Source organism: Echiichthys vipera, assembly GCF_963691815.1.
Source record: "Echiichthys vipera genome assembly, chromosome: 22".
In the NCBI taxonomy this organism is placed as follows: Eukaryota; Metazoa; Chordata; class Actinopteri; order Perciformes; family Trachinidae; genus Echiichthys; species Echiichthys vipera.
Genome location: NC_139847.1, coordinates 21,189,443 through 21,204,314, shown reverse-complemented (window position 1 = coordinate 21,204,314; position 14,872 = coordinate 21,189,443). Strand labels below are relative to the sequence as shown.

At 42.3% G+C, this 14,872-nt stretch overlaps 1 protein-coding gene across 1 annotated transcript; it reads right to left on the bottom strand.

Annotated features, from left to right (window-relative positions):
- Positions 1 to 2,699: 2,699 nt before the first annotated feature.
- cUnh4orf54 (chromosome Un C4orf54 homolog) lies at positions 2,700 to 13,866 on the bottom strand. The gene is made up of 2 exons (XM_083937268.1): positions 9,174 to 13,866; positions 2,700 to 2,916 (listed from the first exon to the last, which is right to left on the bottom strand). The coding sequence occupies exon 1, from the start codon at positions 13,826 to 13,828 to the stop codon at positions 9,194 to 9,196; it is 4,635 nt and encodes a 1,544-aa protein (XP_083793394.1). The 5' UTR covers positions 13,829 to 13,866; the 3' UTR covers positions 2,700 to 2,916; positions 9,174 to 9,193.
- Positions 13,867 to 14,872: the final 1,006 nt, after the last annotated feature.

The window sequence follows — 14,872 nt, the reverse complement described above, 5'->3', positions numbered from 1 at the left end:
TTACCTGATGCTATGTGGTTGCTTGTGTTCAATTGTGAGATCCACTCAGAAAGTTCAAGGATCAGAGGACTAGGTAGTACAGTTAAATCTAATAAGACCATTCCTACTGCCACGTTTGTTGGCATTAGGCTCCTTCAAAAATCGAAACTGTGCTCATATCTCAAGTGGGACATGATAGCTAAACATTGTCTTTGTACAACATGAAAAGAAATATAAAATGTTTAGGGAAAGGAAAACTAATAAAAGTAAAATGTTTACATGTTTATTAGATTTTCACACATGAAGCATCAAATGAAACATCCCTTACAGAATGTGTGACACAATTTTGAACAGACACCCTACATTTGCAAAACACATCGAAATGACAAACCTAAGCTACTTTACTTTTACTTTCACTTTGGACAAGATTTTTCATTGTTTCATCTCTACATGTAAACCCACCTTTACAAAAGTCACAAACTTTCTCACTTTTTCTCTTCGCGACACTTCCACTTTCTTTCACCTTCACAATATTTACTGTTTGTCCCCAAAGTTCCAGCAACAGGGTGCTCTGGCTTCAAACCCCCACACAGTTTGAGAGTCCTTGTGCAAAGCTAAATGAATGAGCATTCATGAATGAGCATTCATTTAGAAGCCAGTGAGTTCATTGACAACATATTCAAATGTAATTAAATGGAAAAGTGCACATTAAAGTAGATTAAACAGCAAATTATTGGTGGATCGTTCACATATATACACCGTTTTCAAAGAATAACATCACAGTGAATTGGTGAAAACTAAAATACAATAAATAAGAAAAGGGATATTGTCATTTGACTTAATATTAGTCAGCTTTTTGGATTTTCAGGTATACGCTACTCAAGTGTCCTTTCACCAGATCAATCAGAAAGGAACATATTTTCTCTCCAACCTCTGGTGGTACAAGTCATACAGATTTATTTGTCCGGGTGTTGAGATATGTATTTTAGATTTCTGCCTCCAGTACTGAACAGCATCATCTATTTTCTACGGAGGCTGCCTGGGGTCATATGGACCAATAAATTATATGTATGAAATCTGTGCGTACAGATTGGTAAACCAAGTGAACAGGTTGATCAACTGTACACACAGAGTGCTAAACTAAATTGATTCATCTGTTAAAAACAGCTTTTAAGTCATTAAATGTATTTCATTTACATAAGCTTAATAAAAGCAAACGCTAATTTCTCACAATTCCTCTTTGATTGTTAAGATTAGTTCACATAAGTTTAGTTAAGATATATATTTCAGTCACCTGGCCTCTACTTTATGACATATTATGATACATAACCAATCAAACAGGACTTGTTGTCCTGGTCTGATTCATATTATGCTCTGATTGGCTGATGGTCAATACACTTTTTTTAAAATCATAGGTTTAATGCATCTTGACTGAGCACAACTGAAATCTTGTTTCCCCTAAGGTTTTACACAGTTTATCAGTCAGATTATCAATTTGGTTTCTATTTGTATTGTTTATTATCTATGCACTTGGTTTTTCAATTGTTAATTTGTTTGACATATTTACCCCTTTTTTTGTTTACCAACTTAATTGGTTTTTTTTTTTAACTCTTCTTTTTATTTTCTTTAATTTCATTTTTTATTTCAATTTAGACTTTTTCCAATCTGAACGTACAATATACTATTTTTCTATCGCAGTTATACATTAATAGACAGCAGTCAGGGCAGTGATGAAGCCACTCTTCAATCCAAAACTGTGACCACATATCATTATTTCTACATTAAATATTTCAGCAGCTCAGAAGGCAGCAAACATCCTATTCAAACTAAAACCACCACAACCCGTACAAGTCAAGTGACGTCTTCATTTCAATTTAGACGTCACTTTTCAATTTTTACACACCTTTCAACAAGAATAAGGTTACTTCAAAGAGTCACTATGATCTTTTCACAAATTGACTGGTATTCTTTTATAACAACATCGTCATTGTGACTGCAGTTCTAAAAGATGTAAGTTAGACTGCAATAAAATAACAAGCACAATGATGATTGGAAATTATTCAAAATGAAAGGATGGCCTGGCCAGCAGATCCACAGTCTGAATGAAAGTACAAAACAATAAGATGGTGTCAGAAGAATTAGTGAGGGGATAAAAAAGTCCAGCATCCTGTAGCTGCACATCTCCTTAAACCTGTTTAGTGCTGCTGGGAGAACTAAAACGTAACTCTCTACATTACAATGAAGGAAGAAGGACAGGCCAGTTTTATTTTTGTGTGATTTAAATCAATTTCCATTTTTTTATAGTGTTAAATAATAACAGACGGTAGCTCAGGGAACTTTTCATATAAAGCAGGGAATAATGAATAAACTGTTAACATAACACAAACTGTCTTCATTAGGTCAGTAGATCAAAACCGAAGATTCTAATGTGATGCAACATGTGCAAAAATTATATGAAAATGTTGCTTTATATGCAGGACATGATGAGAGATCTCCAGGATGTCCACCATTATATAGGTTTAACACACACGACATCAGTAGAATTAGGTTTGTATAATGTATTACTGTATTTCTATTCGTATTAAATATTATAAACAACAATAATACGATAATGTAGTCATCCCCATCAATATTATCATACAATAATGAGTTGTAAAATAAAAAATATTACACAATAAAAAAACTACATAATCCTGAATAGTTGGGGGGGGGGGGGTTGTGCTAGCAACCCCAATTCAAAGTCTTACAATTTTTTTACAATGTGGTGTTATAAAACTAGAAATACATACTTTTTCACATCCTATAGTCCTACACGTTAGACATGCTGAAACAGGATGTTAAGAAGGCCTGATCCATCACCTCCAGAAGATAAAACAAACAAACATAGCACAATGAAGATACCGAAAGCAGCATCCAGCATCCACTCAGAGCTCAGCCCTGTTGGGAACCAAGAAAACAAAACACACACCATTAACAAGTTTCCATATTAGGGCACAGTATCTGTCTAGCAGTGATGCTATGCTGATGATGTCCAGCTTTATGTGTTTACATGTGGAACTTTCAAATCTGTCCATTTTACATTATTGTCTTAAGGAGATTCGTACCTGAATGTCTAATAGTTTCTCACAGTTTAATCACAAGAAAACCAGGTCTTGTGTTTTCCCCAAATCAGACCTGCCTCCCTTCTTCCAACAACTCGAAAAAATCCCAGTCTCTCCCTCTCATATTTTAACTTAATTATAGGTAGAGCGCTAAAATGGACTAAACTTAGGACTTTAACCAAGGGGACTGGTGTTGGTGTCCTAGAAGTACTAAGCCAAACCACAACCTTTTTTCTAAGCTTAACCAAGATGCTTTGTTGTCTACACCTAACCATCACCTTTTGTTGTCTAAACTTAACCGTCACCTTTTTTTGACTAAACTTAACCGTCACCTTTTGTTGTCAAAACTTAACCGTCACCTTTTGTTCCCTAAACTAAACCATCACATTTTGTTCCCTAAAATAAAACATCACCTTATGTTGTCTAAACGTAACCGTCAACTTAATTTTTACCTTTTGTTCCCTAAACTTAACTGTCACCTTTTGTTAGCTAAACTTAACCATCACAGAAAAATCAAGCTTCACCAACTTGTGTTTCGGACCTCCTGGCACCCTTAAAATACCTCAGTTGGTCCCTGGAGCCCGGAAGGGGTCCAGCTGACTTTAGCTGATTCCACTTGTGTGGAGTCTTTTCCTTACAAATGTGGCTGTTCCTTACCATACTCAAAGGCACCACAACAATAGTTGTTGAGGTACATTATCATTGTTCATTGATGTTCCCAACACAGTTTTACCTCCAGTCTGTAGGATTTAAACTACCTTTACCTCAAAAGCCCATTTCTCCAGCCTGTAGACTCTCACACTACAGGATATCTGTTATCTTTGTAAACCTAACTGAGCCCTTCAGTATGTGAGTTCAACAGATGAGAAGGGGAACTCCAAAGGTTCTGCTGCTATGTTGCATGTTGTGTTTATGTAATTGCTGATTCAAGGCCATGTGAACCTGACTTCTCACTCTCTCTGTCTTTAAATGACTGGTTCTATAAAAAGCAGGCTGACCCCACTGCGACTCTGACCTGCCAGGCAGCCTCTTGATGTCCAGCAGCAGCTGAAGCAGTCCGTGTATACACATAATAAACACCTGCCATGGCCTGACCTTAACTACTGCACACACTATATCCACCATACGCATTCAAACACCAAGCCCATGAAAAATCTTATATTAATATAATCCTCTGTATCTCTGCTGTGATATCAGAATACGCACTTTAGACTGCTTGCAGCTGCTGAGATCCAGTTGCAAACTTTAAAATCACATACTGTGTATTCCTTTCGCTTGCATGTTGAATCTTGGGACATGATAGGTTGCATTCTTAATCCAGGTGACATAATACAAGAAAATTCATAAATAGACCAAGTTGGCTTTTTGAGGTTAGATGAGGCACTTAATGGAGACACAAAGTGTTCAGAATGAACAGAGACTGAAATAAATAGCCATATGAAGACATAAAAATAAACTATATCAAAATTAAATTAAATTTTTAAAACTCAGCTTGCTATTATGAAATATTATTTCATCATGCTTCTTTTCTTAATAAAATAGTTTACTGCAAGTCATTTTCTATCTAACTGCAGCACCTCTTGTTTTAAATTTTCTTTTGCAAGTCAGTTTAAAGCGTCAATGTAAAACGTTGACGATAGCAGGGAAATGAAGCCCAACTGGTATGGAGATCTAATGATGAATAAATAAGATACTGTATAGTAGTTTTTATTGTTTTATTTGAAAATGTCAATTTTGAAAAGTCTACTTGAACAGTCCTTTAATCCAATTAAATGCAAATCAATTCATATTATTTGTCTGATATTTGCATTAAAAATCCATCAAAAAGTACCAACATATGCACCAACAGCACAAAAGCAGCTGAGAGCTGAGGTGTGGGTTACACCTAGCAGAGCAGCTAGCAGCTAAGCATTAGCCTCCTGTGATGGCAGTCACCTGCCACTCAAATGAGCCATGCCGTTACGGCCTGTGTCCACATAGTGCCAGCATATTAGGTGTGTTTCCACTATTGTCGACTACCCTGAATGAGGCGGCTCTATCTCACCAAAAATGACCCTAAATTGCATGTGAGTCCCTCAGAAAGCTGTTTGACCGAATAGAAAATGACCCTGTCGGAGAGCAGGGCCTCTTTTGTCCCCTGAGATTTACCCGATTGCTGATTGGATGTAGCTCTCAGCGAGATGTGACGTGTGGTAGTACAGACGCCACAACAACACGCCAAAGTAGAGTCGACACTTTTATCGAGTGGTGAAGAAAAACACAGAACAGAAAATGAAAATGGTTTGAATTTTCAACCTGTGGTCCTTTGCTGCATGCTCCATACCCCTCTCTCTCTCTCTCTCTCTCTCTCTCTCTCTCTCTCTCTCTCTCTCTCTCTCTCTCTCTCCTATTTACACAGAAATGTGCACAAACACACACACACACACATACACACAAACCGTACTGCAGCAGGGTGACAGTCTGTCTGTCAACAAACACTTTCACAGCGCCTCAAATATTTGAGATGGAGTGTTTTTTTTCATGTTACATGTACATAAGTTGACGTTGTGAAGCATACGGGCCACCTTAAATCAAATTACAACTATTCTGTATTTCTCACTTAGAGGAAGAGAGGCGTGCCACTGTATCACTGATCAGCTGATCACCGGTGATCCAAACCCATTCAGAATGATATGTCAGAGTCTCGTAAATCCCTCTCGGGCTCTTGGGCTCTCGGGCTCCCGGGCCTTTTTTTGTAATGGAAACACGGCGAGTGAACAGCCATTTGAGAGGGCGTGCCCTGAAACTTTCCAGGAGGCCACTACTAGAGCTAGTGGAAATACGTCTATTGTTTCCCAATGAGGAGAGAGTGTATCCGTAGGATTTTGTATGGAACGTTCTGCACAAAAATTCATATAATTTCTTATGAAACAGTGAATGGAAGTGGACCACGAGACGGCGACGGACCGGAAGTGGACCACAACGGTTGCTTTTGGTGTTGGTTAAGTTCAGGCACCAAAACTACCATTACGTGACTGGTTATAGCCTACAAAAGGTGATGGTTAGGATAAGGGATGAGTTAAAAGGTTGTGGTTTGGCTTAGTACATCTAGGACATAAACAGCAATGGGAAACGAGCCCCGCTTGCCCAGGTGAAAGTTTTGAGTTCTGCGACCCATCCACCACTCCAGCTTGCCTGCTCAAGGGAAGATTTGCTTCCTTATACTACGTCTCCTGCTTTTAATAAGTGGAATACACACATAAAATAAATATGTGGAAAACGCAAAATTATTGTGCATTACTTTTAGTTGTTATATGTGAAAAATGCACAAGAACAACTTGGATGAAGCACTCCCCAGGACCCTGCCAGCACCTTTCTGCTAGAAAATCACGGTATGTGAACACACGCCCTTAATTATGGGATATGCTCTGTTTTGCAGCCAGCCTCAAGTGCTGGCTTTATTTCTCAGCACAAAGGTTGCCACTTTATCTCCAAGTTGGGCTTCATTATCTTGCGATCATCAAAGTTTTAGGAGAATTTGGCGTGAAAGAAAAACTGAAAGAAAATTTCAAATGAAATCTGTTGAAATGTTTATTGGTTCAGTTTTCAACATAGCCTTCCCATTGAAACTTTGATCAACTAGAACTACAGTATTATAATTGGAAAGACAAATTTATCTTGTGAGGGAGTAGCAGCTGTTTTACAACTGTCACTAACAGTGATAGAGTTTGTATCAGAAGCAGTAGTTGCACTAGCAGTAGTAATATTAGTGTCCGGTTCTGTGCTTAGCCTTAGAGGCAGGAATGAAGAGAGGAACATCTTACACAGGGTGAAGGATCATTTTCCCTAAGGCCAGAATGGCACTTGATGCTTACCAGACACACTGACAGACTGAAGGGGTACCTGACCAGCTGGAAGTTACTCAGGCTGCTTAAGTCCCATTAGAGCCATTAGGGTACAATAAGTAAGCACATGATCAGATCGAGACTGTGACATTAGCATTCAATTATTAAAGTAAAATATTTGTATTAAAACTAGTTGCATTACTAGCAGTGGTGGAAAGCATTTAACCAGGTACTGTACTTTAGTTTTTTGCAGTACTGTACTTGATATTTACTTGAGTATTTACACTCAAAAAAGCAAAATATTGTGCTTTTTATCCACTACATTTTTACTTTACTATACATACTGGGTATTTTTGCTGATTATGATTTAAGACTTGTGAGCGAAATATGTTGCAATGTTCTTGACTAAATGACTCAACAGTATTTGAAGTTGTTCAAATCATCTGCACCTCAAACAGCTACAACATCAAATTTAGATTACACACTTGATCTTTAATGGTAATAATTCAATAATGTTTTATGATATTATGGCAATCTGAAAGGGGCCATCCTGCAATATGAGTACTTGTAATTGTACTAATAAGCACATACTGTAGGACATGTATCAGTATTTGTATGATGGTACTGCTTCTTTTACTTAAAGGTTGAATATGTAGAATCTTTATTAAAAGCTATATTTAAAGAAATAATAATAATACACCTACAGGGTGTTGTAAGGGGTCCAGAATCAAAGTATTGCTTTTCCATAAAAAAAATTTTTTTTTAATCTGAATTAGTATTTTTTTTTAATTTTGACGGATTTGACAATGACTTTCTGTCCCGTTGTGTTTCCATGGTAGCAGCCAATAGCATTGGGCGTTGCTGGTGGCCAGGGTTGTCTGTTGTTGGGTGCAGCTACTGTAGGCTGGCACTGGGTGAAATGGAGTTTGCCAATCCTGCAGCTGCTTCGGAGCCTCATTGAACGGGGCGTTATTTGTCCCAGCAGCTGAGTGAGCGGAGACGGGCAAAACCCACAGTCAATATAGGCCAAGCATTCACTCCATGGACTGAGAGAAAGGAGAGAAACGCCATTAAAACGCACGCCCAAATGGCGTAACAGCTAACGCTAACTGCTAACGCTAACTGTCAGTCAAACTCTAATCCTTGTTTTTATGGTGTGATTTGCCGGAGGGGATGGGTTCAAACAGGCTCAAACAGACTCAGGTCTCCTGTCTCCTCGCTTGACACACTCAGCAACGAACCTGGCAACCCGACTGCTGGGGGTTGTTGTTGTTTTTGTGACTACGATCTTGAGTCACTAGATGTGCGGTGTTCTGCTCCTTCCCCATATTCAACCTTTAAGTTAAGGTTACAAGGTTAAGGTTTGACTCCGCCTTGAGTCCGCCTTGACTCCGCCTAGCTCCACTCAACCATCTGGGATCGATCCATTGCAGAGGGATTTCAAGGTCTGTAAAAAATGGTTGAGCCAATTGGGACCGCCGGGCGGGGTTTTATAGATGTAACATAGCAGAGAAGCGACTGTTGTGATTCCGACAACAATTACGGCTCGCATCCAGGAAGCAGTCATCAACATGGATGCTGCTGTTTCATCCGTGTTGTCCAATCTAGAGAATCTTTCTTCTTTAACGAACACCAGAGAACGGCTCTGAAGGCTTTTGTTGGTGGAAACTATGTCAGCTGTTCTATTTGGCTTTTCCCTGCGTTGCTCTCATCAGCGTCACAGGTTGGTTTCCATGTGAGTGGTTGAAGTAGCACTTCAATAAAGATGACAGACAAGTGGTTTATCAATCATATGCAAGGCTTTTTGATAAGGCCCAGCCTCCTGAAATCACTTTCCTATGGAGCGAACCCAGATGGATGAGGGAAGCAAGGAGGAACCAAACTCATCTGGCGGAAGTCAGGTAAGGTGGTGAGAATGTTTTTGTCAAATGCTATTCCCAAGATCAATCATGAGCTATTGATCTCTAGTAGTGGTACTATATTACAATTAGAAGAAAACAGTGTAATTGTTATCACACTATTATTGTCTTCATCTTGGATATGAAAAGCAATAAATAACACTGCAGAAATGCATGAATGTCACCATTAAATGAAAACGAATTAGGATATTTTCCTTTAAGAGATCGTCATGTTTCTCATGGACTTCAGTGTTTTATTCTCAACAAAATGTACTTATTTTATCTACCAAAAACTAATCATAAAGTCAATCTATACACAAATGACACAATACTTGATACTGCACACACACAAGATAAGAAGGCAAGCTCACCTGTCCAGGTAAGCTGCCGTTCATCTGTGCTCCACCACAAAGCTCATGGTGGTCCCGTCAAACGAGGGCGGAGCGATGATGCGGGGCCCCTGCTGGGATGTAATGCTGATGACTGGCTGCTTGACGCTGGAGAAGCCCTGTGATGGCCGGTTGGCCGTGGCCTGCTGTTGAACACCGTAGACCATCTGGGGAGACTTTCCAGTTGTCATGTAGAAGGGACTCTCCATGTACATGCCCTCAGTCTGCTGCGGCAAGGCTTTCACTCCGCTCTCTACCTCTGACTGCAACGACAGGTTCGACTGCACCAGCGTCCGGGCTGGGATCACGGAGGATGTCGGCATGAAGCCTGGATAGACCATGTAGGTGTGTCCATATGCTCCTGGACTGATGGCCAAAGGTGAGATCGGCATGGGAACCGGGGTCATAGGAGGTTGCGGCACCGGAACGTCCACATACTGGCCTGTTTCGGGGTCAAAGAGGCGCTTGGTGGCCGGCTGCATAGGAGTGTCCACCAGGTAGTAGTTTCCTGTGGTGGGATCCAACAGCATCTTCCTCTGTGTGGCCTGGAAGGGGTCCAGGGTGGGAGCAGGGGTAATTGCTGGAGAGAAGCAGTACAACTGAGGCTGATTAGTGGACATGCCCAATGGCAAAGAGTGGTAGATGGTGGCAGGAGGGATCTCTGGTGAGCATGTGTCCATCCCGATGCTGGAGCGTCTAGGGACCTGGGTGTGGTCTTCCAAGCCCCTGAAGCCAGACCCCAGGTGTCCTGAAGGAGTGGTGGGTTGTGTCTGGGGGGTAAAAGAGTACACTGATGATTTATCAGCAGATGAGGCCTGTTTATTGCTGCTGGTGTGAGACTTGACTGGAATAGTTAGGTAGTTGTCGTTGTCAGATGGGGCGCTCCAGAGCTCCTGTGTGGACCTCTCTACCTCCTTTGATTGAGCATCTTCATTTCCACTTAGTTTCCTCTGGCTGATTTTTAAGGACACAGGCAACTTAGGGGACTTTGGGACTAAGTTTTTGGTGCTGAAAGGTGTTTGTGTGATGGCATTTGGTTGGGGTGGCTTTGCTGGTGTAGAGGCCTTAAGGCTAGAGCTGAGGTTGAACATGCTTTTATTCCCTGCGGTGCTAGTGGCTTGCATTGGCCTTGTAACCAGCCAGTCATCGTGGCTGCTGGGGGTCTGAAAGACCATGGGGATGTCTTTGTCCTCTCGCCTCGGGAGGCTGTCAGTGCAAGGGAACGCTCCCGCCGGTGGCGTCCTATCATTGTTGGGATAGGAGTCTCTTCTGGCTGCCATGTCCACGTTGAATCCTCTCACTCCCTCCTCGTCAGGTCCTCCGTGCTCTTCCCTAGCTATCAGTGAAAGTACATGGCTGTCTGTCATGAGATGGGGCTCATTCTTTCTTTTCCATTCATTTCTTTCAAATGTATATAACTGCTCCATGGTTTTCACAGCAGCCTGGAGTTTTGCCAAAGCTCCCTGGTTTGCCATATTTGACTGTTTTTTTTCTGTGTTATCTGATATTTTCTCCTGCTTCTCTAAAGCTGTTCTGCTTTCAATTCTCAATCCACTGACTTCATCAGAGGGATTATTTGAGTTACCAATGGTTGCTCTTCCTACTGCCCTTTGCATGGGAACATTCTTAGCGCCCCCTGGAGACGATCTGTCCCGTTGACATAACTCCGTAAGATTTCCAGAATATTTTCCGTTACTATTTGTATTCACAGACTGGCATTTAATCACTATGGGGGACACGGAGTTAGGATTTCGATTTGACATTTGCTTCTTTTGCTCTGAATGACTGTCAGCACATGAACTGTTGGATTTAGTTTCGTTGTTATCCAAAGAAACAAAGTGATAGGAACTTTTAACCAATTTACGCACGTCTCTCACTTGGTGTATGGGCGTCTGGAGCTTTCCTTTATTATCTCTAATGTCTCTAACCATGAAATGCGGCACTTTATCTGACGACTCACCCTTTAGAGCTGTAGCCAGCGCCTGGCATTTGAAGTCATCTGTTCTGATGAGGCTGGCTGCGTTACAGCCTATATTAGGAGCGCGCAGTTTGGAGACGCCAAACGACTCCGTTTTGTTGTCTCTGACGCTCCTTAAATTAATTTTAATTTCCGGAGATTTAGATGTAGCCGCACTCCTGGAGTCCGCGACGAATGAGGTGTTGTCAGAGCGCAGTTGTATCCCTTCGTCGTCTCCATATGGAGTATAATTCCTGCTCTGCAGCTGTTGTTCGGCTTCTCCGTCACCGGACAGCAGTTGGATACTTGGCACAAACAAATGTGACATTTTAGTGAGTTTGCTGCTACCCACTGAGTACTGATCCCCCTCGTCCCCTTGGTCGTTAGTTAAAAGTGACTTCTCCGTGGTTTTGTCGTTTTTATGATCCTTTTGAAACTCTAGCTCCTCGTCCTTCCAGCATCTGAACGCGCTATTTTGGCTCCGAAGCAGCGTGCTTTTGGACGCTTCCAATGCGCCTTTTTTAGTCTCGATTCCAGCTTCATTTGCGGGATCCAAATTAGTTTCTGGTGCGAGATCGGCCGTGTCTTGTCTTCGGGAGTCACTCTTAGTATCACATGAGGCGCTGTCCACGAAGTCCCCTAATTCATCCACGGACATTATGGCGTAGCCGGAGCTGCACTCGGAAAACCTGGAGCTCTGTCTCTGCAGCTCCCTGCCCCCCTTCTCCCTGTGGCTGTCGCTCTCATTGTGCACCATGCACGGGGAAGGTGTCGGATGCGGTTCACTTATCTCCCCTCTTTCCATCTTGCGCTCCTGCTCGAACTGCATCTTCTTAGAAATGACATTTTTGATCAGACTCGAGGCGAATATGGCTTTCTTGTGTGTGTCTTCCATGGTTTTAGAAGGCGACTTGCTGGCCCGACTCCTCTGCCCGCTTGGCAAAGTGTTGGTAACTTCATCTGTGGAACGTGATCCTGCAGCGTTTTGTGCAAAGTTAGTGTGTCTTTCTCCCCCAGACATTCCCGATTTCACATTGCAACGAAAATTCAGAGTCTCTGTGAGTCTGATCACTCCACTGTTGCTCTGACTTAATTCCCCCATCAGCTCTATTTGCTTTGTAGATGATGATGCGCTATGGGGGTTGCCATTCAGAGTGAAGATCTTGCTGGTGGGCGGTTTGATGCTTGCCAGTGCAATGCCCTTATAACCTATTTTGTCTATATTTTTGGCGATTTCAAATGAGGCCGTTGAGTTTTGTTGGGAAACAACACTTTGGTCCAGTCCCTGTGACATATTCATGTTGCCATAATTCAGGTCGACAAACGTGGACCACCTGTTTATCCCTTTCCCGTGATCGGATGCAGAGGACTCACTGGAGGTGCTGAAATTAATGGCATCAAAGTAAGGATACGCCAAGCTCTTGAAGGCTTTAGCCGTCAGGTTGCGCACCTCTTTGTCAGCGTCGTCAGGCTCACTGAGAGCGCTGGACGCACCGCTGGAATTCTCGATGACCTCTTTTCCCCTCAATCTGCGGCCAAAGTGTAAGCGTCCGGGCGCAGCTATGAAACACTTTGCACCGTCACACACCGTCCCTGCCTTTCCATCAGCTCCCCTAAACACATAACGACTCGTGTCTCCGGAGCGCTTGGCATGATAAATGATATTTCCCTGTTCTTGGATGTTGCTGGGGTCATTTATAGCTTGAGAAGTGGTTCTGATTGACAGGTGGATCTGCCCCGCACTGTTGACACTGTAATGCTGCTGCTGTTGCTGCTGCTGCTGGAGCTTTGATACACTCTCATCTGAGCTGGTTAACTTGGCCGTGTCGCACGGATCACTTTCAAGCATAGTGCTGACTGTTGCGGCTGCTGCGCCCTGTGGGCGAGGCTGGCGGCCGTCCGCCCTTTCCCCCACTGCTCCATCACCATCAAAAGAAGCGTAATGGACAAAAGAGTACACTTGGTTGTCATCCTCAATGTCCCAGCTGGTGGAGGAGCCAACCCCGAGGTCATAGTCCTCCTCGTGGTCAGAAAGCTCCAAGAGCTGAATCTCGTGTGTAGTAATGTAATGGGACTCACCCTCCGTTACGCACGGGAGGCAGTGGTCGGAAAGCAACAGAATAACATCATCCTCATCCTCATAATCATCCGACTCACTTTTCCCGCTCAGATAATTGTCACGACAGTGTAATCCCTCATCTCTTACTGTGTTTGTGTAGCATTCTTTTTTGGACTCCTCCGGCTGCGTTATGGCGCGCTCGCCTTTGTCTCCTGATTTAAGGCAATCCTCTGATTTTGCGTTACGACAAGGGAGAGGTAGACCTGATGATGAGGATGGATAAGAGGGACCCATGTTAACATATTCTGCACTTTTCTCAGCTCCAGAGTCATCTTTCTTCTTAGTTTCAGTGTTGGTCTTATTCGCCAGCTCATGGTTTTGTTCCGTTGCGCAGAGGGCTCCGGCGCCGCTGCTCTGAATAAGGACAGGCATTTGGTCTATTTCAGCAAAAAGACAATCTTTCTCATGGTTTGCCACGCTTGGGTTCGTGTCCACCAACTCCATGTCGACATATTTGCTTCCGTCTTGTTTTTCCGGGGCATCCTCCTCTCCTTGCGCCTGTTTTTGAAGCAGCTCTTTGAGATTCGCCAGCGTCTCCACACAGCCCCGCTCTGTCTTCATAGCTGAACCGGCAGGTTTAAGTTTACATTTGGTGTCTGAAAGTAACGGCAGAGACGGACCCCCCAGAATTCCTCAGTCCTTTAGGCAGAGATGGTGCTGGGCAAAGTTCCGTGTCCGGTTAGACAGACAATGTGGTGACAGGGAAGCGCTCCAGACATTCCAGCTCCCCGCGATACGAAGCCTAAAGCCAAGTATCTAAAAAGGACCAGAGACATTACTGAATACTGTCTAGGCCACATGTTTCTCAAGATGAGGTTAGCGGACCAACAGGGGTTGTTGAGAGGACTATTAGGCGTTTAAATCCACGTATCTAACCTGATTATAGGTATTATCTTATTTTAACTCGAATGAAATGAAAATAGTTATTTTAAGTCTCACTAAAATCTCAAAATAAAAGTTATTAGTGAACACTGGTAATCAGTAGAGGAAAGTAACTAAGTAGGACATTTACTGTACTGTATTTCCCTTATGCTAATACATCCATTCAAGATTTTAGAGGGAATATTGTACTTTTTACTGCAGTACATTTATTTGACAGCTTTAGTTAGGGTGCAGATTCTTTTTTTCTTATGCAGAAGGCCTTCAGATTCTTAAAAACATTCTTTTATTTTCTAGTTTGGTCTGTAACTTTAAAATAAAGTTTTATTTTCTTTACAATAGTGAAAAACCTCAATAATAGTCTGACCTGTTTTTAATTTCAAATCCACTTGTTTCAAGTAGTCCCTAAAGTCAGGAGGAATTCTTCCGGATTTGTGTGCAGTAACTTGCCTATTCTTTCCTGTTTCTAGACAGACACGTGTTTAAAATGATTTAAAATACAACATTCTGACAAGAATTCACAAGAAGCCCACCGCTGACTGCCCCGTTTCGGCTGGACAAACAGAAAACCATTCCAGACAGACAGACAACTCATCATTGGCTTTTTTAAAAAAACACCTTAAGCCCAAATACAGGCACCAAGACAAAATGTGAAAAGTGCAGCAATGTTAGACAGGAAGGAATGTCCGCAGGGTTTGGTGACACCTCAGATGAAGGCTTTGTGGC